Raw genomic sequence first — 12,957 nt, 5'->3', positions numbered from 1 at the left:
CCTTATATTAAAGGTCGAGGTCATATTTTGAGGTCAGAGTTTAAAATTTTACCATAAAAAGGCTTGTTTTTGACGTACCTTGAGTTTTGAGACAAAAGTGGAATTTGGGGGGCATCTGTGAATTTTGGACACAGTCGTATATTGTTAAATAGTAGTATTAGCTTGATTTTATAAGCAGTAGTGTTCTCATTTAAAAATAATTTTTCTTAATTTTCCTTTTTAAACTTAAAAAATGAGTATAACTCATACTTGTTTATTACAATTACCAAATTATCTTTGTGTTATGTCAAGAAATTTCACAGATATCATTAGCGAGTTTTGAAATACAACATGTTGTGAGAGAAAAAACTCGCACACAAAAATTGTTGTGTATGGCAGACATCATAGTTCTAGCGATGAGAAACATTTGGGTGCCTTTCAAAGTCTTGTATTGGCCTCCAGGGGTGGCGAAATCAAATGTCCGAGTTGCCCGAGTCGTACATTTGCTTGTCTGGGCAACTGATTTTTTTCAATTAAGTTGTCCGTGGACAACAAGTTTTTTAAAAGTCGGGTCCAGGTATACAAAAAAATACATTGTATTAAAGCCGTAATTAAGTTTTACAAAACCGGATGTTGACATGCGATTACATTGTCAGTGCTATTTGCGGAGCAATCAAGCTAAAATACGGGCACTCTCCTGCGCAGTGATCTCCCTTATTATATAAGAGACCAGGAGCATGCCGCATTTTAAACATTCGGCCCGACTGTTAGACAGTGTACAGACTGGTTTCTTTATTTTTACAATCAGACGGAAATAAAAAGTATCAAAGTAAGATAATCAAAACACGGTCTACCTTGTTATTTAAGACGACTTTAATGGTAAAAAATGGAACATTAAGTTATTTGAAATCTTCAACAACGGGGCAGAAACCCGAAGCTTTGAGCAGTCCACCTCCCAAAAAACTAAGAAAGATAATGATAAAAAATATGATCTAAGTAAACGCACCAGAACTTTTCAAGAAACTTGGCTCACAGATTTTCAATGGTTACCAGTTGATGATAATCAAATTGCTACCAGTAGCGGCACAGAGCCTCAGTCTGATGAGGTCGACATATTGGACTAGTTTAATTTGTTAAGATTACGATGTACTTATGTTCAACACATGTTTAAATAACACTAGCTTTGCAAGATTTAAAGTTTGACAAAGTCTTTATATTGTTTATAATATACTGCTATAATGAATGTACTATTGAAATACAACAATAAATAAAACTAGCAAATCAAACTTATTTTGGTATATTCCACATTGGTTTACATTAATCAATAAATGCGTTAATAATTTATATAAACATTAACGGACAAGTGTAGTTAAGCAACGGACAAGTTAAATTTCCTAAATGGTTGTCCGTGGACAAGTATAGTTTTTTGAGATTTCGCCACCCCTGGCCTCTAAATCACAAAGATATTCCAACAGAATGCAAAAGTGGTTACAGCATCAGTTGCTTGTGTTTCAGACATTAGTAAATTGCTCAGATATCTTTAAGTTGATAGATGTGATGTACAATGCAAACTTGATTGTACCTGCAGTCTTTGCGTGTATCAATAAGATGTATTATCATGCAATTTGGCTTGCTTTACTTTATATTCGTCAAGAAAAAATTGTAGGCTACATTATATGTTATACTATATATAGTATATGCTATACTGTCTACCCCCATTTAAAGTTTGCCAAAATGTTTCCACTCAAGCCTACACTCAGTTTTTCTGCTATACACTTCGAGAGGGGATTATCACGTTACAAACAAGATGGTGACGTCCATGCCAAGACAGTTATTTTTCGCCATTTTATATCCTTATTACTTTTAGTAATTTTGTGGAGCGGTAATTTTGTGACGCGTTAAGAAAATTTGTAGCGAGTAAACACGAGCTATAAATAGAGTGAATATTAATAAGCTAATCACTTTATCGCTGATATGGTTTGAAAGTGTACGGCATTTAAACAATAAATACAAGTAATAAAGGGTAAAAAATACCTGTCTTGGCATGTACCTTGACATCTTGTTTGTCATGTTATTACCTCCTCTGACTTTGCATTGTTCACTTAGAAATCAATTTACTGGAGCTAATCAATATGCTGTGCGTGCATGATTGTATCTGTTTGCATCCAAGTAGTTACTTGATATAAAGAAGCTGAAATTTGACACATCTTTATAAAAAGGAGTCTTAACTTTGAAACAGTGCAATTAATACAGAATTGCATGTCATAAAATTTGTTGACTATTTTGTAACTTTAATATTGAGATTGTGGATGATAACTATTAAACCGGCTTATCTGCTTGACTTTTTAAGATGCTATCGTGTGTTGCTGTTAATTGTTAATTTCTCACCTTTTTTCACCTTTTTGTTATTGACAAGCATCTGTCTGATTGCTGATTCACATACATGAGAAAAGACATTCCATACTCCATGGGAATAATAAAATGTTACATAATGTGATGAAATATTCAGAAATACTTCTCCATGTTGCCGGTATCATGAAGAAATCAAGATGGTCAGGATTGATTAGAAGTCTGATATCTTGCCTTTGTTCAGTGTTGCTTTTTTGCTCACATGTTTGAAATATGTGAATTTTTCTGAAAACTCAATTTTCTCTAGAAATATTATGATAGCTTTATGTTTCTGTGTTTTGAAGTTTTTACTTGAATTTATCTTGAAAATCAGTCTTATAGATCAGATAAAAAACTCTCCAGTGTAATTAAGGTTAATTTACACATAATATTTATTTTTACCTGTTTTACACCATTCATCCAACCAGTGCTACTTTTTTGAAGATCTTGAAAAAAAGTAGGCTTTGTTATAAATCTAAACAGCTATCTATCATTTGTTTGTATTCTTGTTGTCAACAATAAGTAACATAATTCCATGCTTGGTGCCAACTTTTTTGTTACTTCGCCGTTGCACCAAATGTTACGGATTTATAACAAAAACATACCGTTCATAACTCGTAAGAAACGCTGTTACAGTTTTTGTAGTCATTCCGAGTACAAATGCTGTTTTATGACTTATGCATCAAGATTTTCCCAGACATGACTGGTACTAAGTGATTCTGACAATGTCTTATATTTGTTAGTTACAGTTAACGATTTGGAAGTTTTTCTCTGATCAGTCTGGGGAATGTTTTTTTAACATATTTTTGACATGTTTGTGGTTCTTGTCAAACATTTCAGGTCTGATACTGGAATTTCTGAGTTCCCTAGTTCTAACTTCAAATGTCTGTTGCTGTGAATAAATTTCAAGCGAACCTGTGAAATAATAATATGCACAACAAAGAAACAATATCTTGTTGTCATCCTACTATTTTGTCAAAGCAACTCATGACAAAGGATTACAAAATTAAATATGTGGGAATGCTATCTTTTTAAAGCAATTATGTGGTCAATTTCTTAATTGGTAAAGGAACACAGTTTAATAACAAAATACATTATGGTCAACAATGTATATTACATGTACATCATCATACTGATGTCCTATTATGAACGACAGGACTCACTTTCACTGAAAATAGCTAAGCTTCCTTAGTAACCATGTGAGATAAAGAAGAATATTTTTGTTAAGAAAAATTTATGAGACATCTGATTGATTTCCGAGACCAATGCTGCAGGGAAATAACACCAATCAAACTACATGTTTTCAAAACAGTTCAGTGCAGACCGATTTAAATTTGTCATATTAACCTTTATATTCTGCTTTGGTCACATTTACGGTTAGATACTCGAAAAAAGTTGCTTCCTAGACTTCATTTGAAGAGTATTTAAACATGAGGTTTAAAAAATTTGTAAGCTTTTTCCCTCCACATTATAAACTTGTTTTCCTATCTATTTGGCCACTAATAGTTTCCAAGAATAGTTTCTCTCTGTTTCCCTTCCTCTGCTTCGTGTTGGGCAGTCAAATAGCAGTTGCGGGCATAAATGTGGCTCGATTGGGCATTGTTGGCTCGGCTACTACTTAAATGTACCCTGGGTACTCTTAAGTATACTGAAATGTACCCCGGGTATGGAAATCTACTGAAACATACCCGGGAATTCTAATCCTAAATTGTTCGTTGTAGGCTATTTTTTCAAATTAATCATGTTCATAATTATGTCAATATTATGTAAAATGGCCCCAATATTATCGAAACTCCTACTAAAAAACATGTTGATGCAGGTTTTGTTTAAAGAGATTTTTTTCAAATTCTGTAGCACGTTTTAGATTGGGGGGGGGGGGGAATAAAGCTCAGGTAAAGTCTTAATTGGTCGGGTACGTTTTAGTATATTTTAGGTACCCAGGGTACATTTAAGTATACTCACGAGTACCCGGGTACATTTAAGCTGTTCCCGAGCCGACAATGACCAAGCGAGCATAAGTGTGTGCATTTTATACTGATCAACACAATTTTGCTAACATTTAAGCTTGGTCAGTAAAAGGAGTGAGTTGGTGTGAATAGGTTAAAATGCCTTGATATATGAAAACAATCTTAGTGAAATTCCATGTAAGGCGTAAAGTGTTGTCCATGATTAGCCTGTGCATTGTACACAGGCTTAACTGTGAATAAACTTAATGCACATGTATCAATCCTTGTTTTCCAAGAGGTTGTCTCAAATTTTTTTTGAAAGCAAAGTCAACTAAACTGAGAGTTTTTTTTTCTACACATATTTCAGGGTCAAGAGTTTACGGAGGAATTCCTGTTGGAGTACCAGCGTGAAGACGGCGGGGAGTGGATGAGGTTTAGAAACAAGCGGGGAGAAGAGGTGAGCATTGTGGAAGTGTTAATGATGACGGTGATGTAGTTGATGACTGTGGTGGTTATGATTATGATGGTTGTGTTGGTGGTGTTGATTGTAATGATGCTGCTGCTGATGATGCTTGTGTGGTGGTTGTATCATTGGCAATAATCATGGTGGATGTTTACTAAAATGAGCAATACATGCTTTGCTTTATTATTCTTGATGCATATCTAAACTTAAAACATGTAAGCATCTAACATCACACTCCAATTTACGAACGATGAAATTCTCTCTATGGCATAGTTTTGATGCTACCAAATGTTTCCTTTGAACAGTAGCAGTAAGTGCAGAGTTATTAAACAGGGTTTTATTTGCATAAAAAAGACACACAACTTAACCTTAGTAGAAATCACTAAATCTAGAAAGTTTTTATACAGTTGTACCCTAATTGTTTTAATTGCGTTATTACGTCTTCAACCATAAAATATAGTCAGGTCATATTTGCTACATAAATGGAATCTGACTTTATTACGCTTTCATTGGAGTTTAATTTGTTGGTATGCAGGAAAATATGAACTAGTTGGAAATCGGCATATTTGTTCTTACGAAAGCTTTTTATGCTTTCAGTTTTTTTGCATTATAATGTTCAGTAAATTGCATGTTTTACTTCTCAGATATTACTGTCTCAGCATTTTTCTCTCCTAATAATGATTTTGTTCAAGTTTTGTCTATTGACAACATTTTATATAGTCTATTTATGTTTGACAACTCTGGATGTTATTGTGCATGAAAATGCATCTCTTAAATAATCTAACTTGTCAAAAGCTTAAAGCAAGAACAGTGGTCAAAAGTACAGTGAGAGTGTATATTGCAAACAAGTGGGGGGCCATACATTATAGTAAAATATATAAATATGTACTGTAATCTGTTTTTCTTAGTTTAAAACCAATAGTTAATATCTTCATAAATCACAATCCAACCTTGAAATATCAGGAAATTATCTGTAAGGACTTATTAAGTTCAGTCTCCAATTTCATTGGCCACCTTGTATTGGAGGCAACTCAGGAAATCACATCAACCTGATTATACACGAGCATTTACATCATTTACTTTTTCACTGATGAAAATCGAGATAGAATGCTGAGTAACTAACTGTTCATAGTGATGACCAACCTACCAAATAAATACAGTATATTAAATTACTGGTAATGTATGTTGTTCATGTAAAATAAAAACAATTATTGCATTTGCAAATTGGCTCACTACAGGCTAGCTCAGTTGATAGATTGCTGGACTAAGAATCCAAGGTATGGGCGATGCAGTGCTGGGCCCGGCCTCACAGCTTAACCCTTTGGCACTTAGATACGTATTGTTACACATTTGTAGTCCTTTCGAAAATTTAATTTAATTAAACACCTTTCTTACTAGATTCAAGTTTTGAGGCTTCATCTCCAAACCTTTGATACTGATGAGAAGCAAACAGCTTAAAACCTGAACAGACTGCGAGTTACTCAGTTACTCGCAGGCAGTTCTGGTTTTATGCGGTTTGCACATAGCCATTTCACTTTGCCTCTGAGTGGAAAAGGGTTAATTGTGTAGGAATTGGTCATTCAATGTTCTCTGAATCAAGTAGGGCGGTTTTCTTTAGTAGCATGAATAATTATGTGCACTTATTACATTTAAACCAGATGTCCCAGGAAAAGTGTGAGTTAATAAACTGAACCCCATAATATGACAGAAGTAGTATTGAAATTTACCCCCCAAAAAATATAAATCCGACTTAAATAAAAACAAGCGATAAAAAAGGTTTCTTTGTTTGCTACACATCTGCTATGATTTTCGAGCTGCTCTTTTCTTGTTAAAGCTCTTGCATTTGATAGACATTCAATCCAATGACCCGAGTACTAATAGGCCGTCGCTAATGAAGTGGGTGGGGTAAGGGGTGGAATAAAATCCGGACTTAGCAACCAAAAAACCCATAAGCTTATAAAGAGTTGTGTATGATGGTTTTCAATGGACATCTAATCTTTATAATTGGGAAGTTACCGAGATTTATGCTGTCTGGTAAACCCCCCTGGCCTGATATATTTATCACCCTGTTTTGACAATTACAGATTGTTTCCACTGAGATGCAAATAGATGTGATTTTCTTGTAATCTCTGGTTTCTCTACTGCATAGAAAAATGTATTAGGTCCGTTTGAGGTCATAATCAATTTAATATATTTGTTTGATCATATGAACCATAGAAGGAAAGTGTTGAATTTAACATGATCTTCATCTATGGCATTAACAGTTAGTAAGGTCAATTAAATTGAAGAAGCGGGTGTCTACCCGTCTGTTCATGGACCATTCCTTTACTTTATTTAGAGAGATCTTAAGCTTTTATCTTTATTTATTATACTAATTGGTATGAATGTTACTTGGTAGGAAAAGAACAGGAAACTCCTTTTACTTAGTGTCATGGGAACAGTTTATGCTTTGACCTAAAATAAAACAATTCATTTCATGGGTGGAAGTGAAGACACCTAATGAGTTTGAGGTCATCCGGTCAGATGTCAAGGTCACATGTACTTGTTACGTGAAAATTGCTTCCACACAATATCTACAGCAATTTCTTGGGATCACATAAATTAGTATGGTGCTAAATCTTGGCAAAAGACAACCCCTTATGATTTTCAAAGCAGATAAAATGTCAAGGTCAAAGAGACGACTTTGCTGCAAGATGTGTGTGTGTGGGGAGGGGGGGGCATACATGTTTTACAAGTATTTTTTGTTTAAGGACAGTTTGGTCCGTAGTTGAGTAATTATTATGCAACATGAGTAAACACTGTGTACAATAGATGAATTTATCATAAATTTGACAAGATATAACTCTTGAGGAATTGTCAATACCGAATTTATCTTGAAATATTGTTTATTGAAAAAAATGCAGGTTGCAGTTAGAAATACAAGTTATATTGATAGAGAATACTTAAGTTCATTTGATAAAATCAATAAAACAATATGAACTAGTTGGATTTTTTAAAGCAAATCTTTAAATGAAATCAAACTCTGTCTGAACAGATGCCACAGATGTTTCACCTCAAAGGAGACCATGAACAATATTTTTGTGGCAGAATTTTCAGAAATGTCACAGCTGCTTAAAGTGAAAACACTTACCCTTGAGGCTTAAAGATTTTCAATGACTCTTGCATAATTTATAGAAACAAATCAATAATTGAGCAATTGATGACATGAGTGTGTCGTTTCAGACGTAAATTATTCCTGTTCTTCAGTATAAAAAAAGACGCATCATGATGTTGTATGTTATACAAGCAACTATTTTTTTTTTCGTTTTTCTTTGATTCTTATTTTATGGGGGATTTAAAAGTTACATAAAATGCATTAATCAAAGACCTTGTGTGCAGAAGTGTCACATGTTTTTATAATTCCATACAACACATTGCCATTATGTGCAGAGACATTTGGTGGGCAAGTCTCAGCTACATGGTTTATTTCAAAAGCGTGCTGCAGTAACATAGCATCATAAGGGTCTTGCAAATTTGGATTTTTTGCGCACATGATTCATTTGATTTCCCGTAGGATGTTGTTTGCTGTAAAATTTATTTGAAACAAAACATAAACAAACCATTGGCGGCGGAAATGCAGCCTGTTTCTTTTGGCATGTGCATCATATATCCTTATCATATGTACATGTACTTTATGGCTGCACCCCCCCTCCCCCCCTGAAATTACTTTTTTGTGTATGCTTATTAAACTGATACACAAAGAGTGGCTTACAATTATATTTATAAGAGATGTCTTATAATAAGTCTAATGGCCTTTCATATTTGTTTGCAGATTAAAATTTGCTGATATGTAGAAAAAGAAATTGAATCTCTAATAAAAAGTATGTGGATTATTTGTCAGACACTGATTTTTCGTGGATTTTTTCTCAACCACGAAATCAAATCTCCAACAAACTTTCATGTCCTTAGTCGTATATTTGACACTTAAAAAAATCCCAAAATTTAAGATTGGACAAAAATGGCAGATGTATGAATCCAGGAAATTTCATGTCAATGAAAATTAATGAATCCACAGTAATCATAGTTAAGTTCACACTTGAATCTTTTTAACCCTTTACCACTTAATAGATACGTATTTTGACAATTTGTAGTCACTTAGAAAGTTACATTTAATTAAAGACCTTTCTTACTAGATTCAAGTTTTATAGGCTTCATTTCCAAGCCTTAGATACTGATGAGCAGCAAACAGCATACATGTAAAACCTGAACAGACTGCGAGTTACTAGCAGGCTGTTCTGGTTTTATGCTGTTTGCACATTGCAAATTTCACTTTTCTTCTGAGTGGGAAAGGTTTCATTAATTTGACACATTGTGAATTGAGTTGCTTTTACTTAATATCATAATCACTTTATCATGCAGTCTTGTATGATACATTTTTGCATATTTGAGTATACAATTCTCATTCTGCATTATATTGTTTCTTTGAAATTAACATCCTGAGCCTTTAAATTTCACATGACTTTTGTATCCAATAGTTTTTATGAGGGGTAGTGGTATTAACATTTGCTGCAGAGCCTTTACATTATCTGTATGCAGGAGGTTATGCATCCTTAAAATTGACGTTTGGTGAGGTTTTGGCATTAAAGTTACCTTATGATACTAATCTATCTTACACATGAATCTTTCACAACACGGTAGGAGCTGTGAGTCAGTCAGCTGATATAGCCTTTCTGATTGAGTTATAGAGATGTGTGAATCATTGTCATGGTACAGGCACACATTTCTCTGGTGTTTCTGTCTGGCAAGACTTGAACTAATTGGTTTTCTTGCACATGACCAATTATAGCATTTTCCTTGTCGCAGTCTGTAAGCCTTAAATGAAACGATGGCATTGACCTAATTTTATTCAGGAGAGACACTTTTGTAGGCGTAAAATGTGTGAGTTGGCTAGGTAGTGTGCAGAAATCTGATTTAAGAGTACTTCTATTACATTGATCCAAGTTGAATTCTGATTCATTCTAATTAACAATATTCTTTGCTGTTAATACTACAACTGAATTGAGGTCTCACCTTCAAGCACATTCTTGTGTGCTATTTAAACTAACCCCCTGTTTGACGTCTACGTCAATTTCATCACATATAATGTGTATTACTAACTGTTCACAATAATTTTCAAATTATTAATTATTATTTAATTGAGCATATTTCTTGTAGAACCAGGCGTTATGCATGTGTGTAAAGCATTGCCCCAGATAAGTCCACACAGGCTTATCAAGATGGACAATACCGGCCTAAACTGGATTTTCACTTTAAAAAGACCTCCTGATTTTAAACAAAAAATACCATAAATTCCCACTGACTTATCTGGTACAACTTATGCTCCTGCATTAAACCCAGTTTTCCCAGTACGTAGCTTAACCCTTTGCATGCTGGGAAATTTGTCATCTGCTAAAATGTCGTCTGCTGAATTCCTAAAATCATCATTTTCATCACTTTTTTTCAAAGAATACTATCAGAATAGCAAACAGTTTGGATCCTGATGAGACGCCACGTTCTGTGGCGTCTCATCTGGATCCAAACTGTTTGCAAAGGCCTTCAAAATCCGGTTCCAGCGCTCAAAGCGTTAATAATAATTGCGTCTATTTAGTACACAATCAAATGCGCCTGTTTTTTTCAGCGGTTCGAGGGCAATGACAACACATACTCAGCAGAGCTTCGGGAAGTCTCTCCTCCAATCATCGGGAAGCGGGTCCGGTTCATCCCCTACTGTCGCACTCCCCGGACAGTCTGTCTACGGGTGGAGCTCTACGGTTGCCCATGGAAAGGTATCTAAGTTTAAATCTATTTATTTACGCTTGAGTGCATAAAAAGCCTGAGGCATATTGAAAAGCTCTTGAGTCTGTTTCCTGGGTAGAACCAGTACTTGGTGTCGTTTGGAGAGAACTAAAGAATGCTCTAACAGTGGGGATTGAAACCATGCCCGGTCACTATGCAGACACTTTCCACTACACATTTAAGTATTATTTTCTTGACAATATTTTAGTTTGCAATAATTGTGTAAGTCTATTCAATGAATACAAGAATAAGGCATCCTTTTCTAGACCATCTTTTAGCTCATTAATTTGTAAGTCTATTCTATAAATAAATACAAGAATTAGGCATTCTATTCTAGACAATCTTTTAGCTCACTATTTTGTAAGTCTATTCTATAAATAAATACAATAATTAGGCATTCTTTTCTAGACAATTTTTCAGTTCACTAATGGCATAGTTTCTATACATACATTCAAGAATTAGGCACACTTTTCTAGACCTTATGGAATACACTTATTTATAAACCAAATAAACCTTAGCCCTTCTACAGCTTTTTTTCCCCAATTCGGAACAGTACTGCTACCAACCAAAGTGGGAAAAATTTGCGCAAACAACCCTAATATTGGGAAAATTCTTGTCATGAAGTCTTTGTCATGAAATTTGTAGTTTTTTTCCCAATTTGGAAAGTGCAGTTTTCCTGTACTTTATAAAGAAGGAAAAAATCGCTTTTCTATGAAATCTGTCGGCAAGTTCTCAGTATAAAATATTATCCTTGCCGTATATTTCCTGTGGTCTCGTTCACAGATGGTAACATCCTGTATTCTATAGTCTCGACTGTCTCGTATTTCCCTGCAGTATATATCCAATGGTCTCATTCACACTTCAATATATATCCTATGGTCTCTTTCACACAACAGTTTATATCCTATGGTCTCGTTCACAGATGGCATCGTCACGTATTCCATGCGTCAAGGTGACAAGCGCGGGACGGAAGTGGACTTCTTTGATTTCACCTACGACGGTCTGATAACGAACAGCTTCCTGCAAAACGGTCTCGGCCAGTTGACAGACGGAGAGGAAGGGGACACAAATTTCCGCCTCGACCCCCAAGAGCTCGGGATCAAAGGTTATGAGTGGGTTGGATGGAAGAACGACACACTGATAGATCCTGGGCCTGTTTCGATAGTGTTTAAGTTCGACACGGTGCGGAATTTCTCGTCGGTGACTTTGTTTTGTAATAACTACTTCACAAAGGATGTGCGGGTGTTTAAGACGGCGGCGATATATGGAAGTGTTGGGGGATTGTACTTCTGGCAGAAGGTGGATAATTATCATTTTATAAGAGACACTGTGGTGGAGTATGCGAGGAAAGTGCAGATAAAGCTTGGAAATATGATTGCCCGTTTTGTGAAAGTGGATTTGTACTTTGATGCCAAGTGGATTTTAATCAGCGAAGTGCAGTTTGACTCAAGTGAGTATTAGAGGACAGTTAATTTACCCTTTACCACTTAGAAGCAAAGTGAAAATAAATATGTGCAAACAGCATAAAACCAGAACAGCCTGCGAGTGACTTGCAGTCTGTTCAGGTTTAATGCTGTTTGCTGCTCATCAGTATACCTTAGGGTTGAAGCCTTTAAAACTTGACTTTAGTAAGAATATATTAAATTAAATTAAACTTTATAATGAACTGCAAATGCGTAAAAATACGTATTTAAGTGGTAAATTGTTAAACGTTACCTAAATAAATAATTTTTGATTGATCACTGTCGATATGAATGTAAATGACTATTGTATTTCTTATGCCAAAAAATAAATTATGAAGGCATTGGTTTTATGGCTTAATATTTTAATAACTAAGAGTTATTAAATGGAAGATGAACAATGCTATTGCAATGTTTCGATTATAACATCAACTTTAGTCTTACATGTTTTGCTTTTAAAATTATAACAATATCTTATTGTGATGAGCTCATAGCTGGCTCAACTTTTTAAATTGCTTATAAGTTTGGACTTTGTCTATAGATACATACGTATCATGTTTAAATATACCATCACACACAGGGTATGTTCATGTAAGTAAACTTTCTATAAGCATTTGTGGATGGGTCATGTTTGTCTCCTGGTTTTTATTTGGAAATACGATATAACCACTATTAGGGTGTTATAGCTGGCTTCAAAGAAATATTTGTAAAACTATCTACTTAAATTCTTTATTTATTGCACAAGAGCTTGAGGATATGCAAGTCTAAAACCTTACCCTTTTGCTCTTATGTGAAAATAAAATGAATGTTATATTAATATCTATTACATTTAATCATTTATAGTAAATACACCAAATCTATGTAGGTTGTAGAAGGGTATTAGTCATGGAAGTTGCTTCCTAGCATT

General features: G+C 34.6%; 2 protein-coding genes across 6 annotated transcripts in view; one reads left to right on the top strand and one right to left on the bottom strand.

Annotated features, from left to right (window-relative positions):
* Nucleotides 1-12,957, bottom strand: part of LOC127857968 (uncharacterized) — a 209,465-nt gene that overhangs the window by 86,962 nt on the left and 109,546 nt on the right. The window lies entirely within an intron of this gene.
* The window catches only part of LOC127857965 (discoidin domain-containing receptor 2-like), a 99,871-nt gene that overhangs the window by 58,443 nt on the left and 28,471 nt on the right, over nt 1-12,957 (top strand). For both annotated transcript variants that reach the window (XM_052394760.1, XM_052394759.1), the window contains exons 4-6: nt 4,681-4,770; nt 10,433-10,580; nt 11,513-12,040. In XM_052394760.1, the coding sequence (XP_052250720.1) occupies nt 4,681-4,770; nt 10,433-10,580; nt 11,513-12,040 (766 nt within the window). The remainder of the gene's footprint in view (nt 1-4,680; nt 4,771-10,432; nt 10,581-11,512; nt 12,041-12,957) is intronic.

This window comes from Dreissena polymorpha, chromosome 14 (assembly GCF_020536995.1).
Source record: "Dreissena polymorpha isolate Duluth1 chromosome 14, UMN_Dpol_1.0, whole genome shotgun sequence".
Classification (NCBI taxonomy): Eukaryota; Metazoa; Mollusca; class Bivalvia; order Myida; family Dreissenidae; genus Dreissena; species Dreissena polymorpha.
Note: the sequence above shows the minus strand (reverse complement) of the source record. Positions and strands in the feature narration are given on the sequence as shown.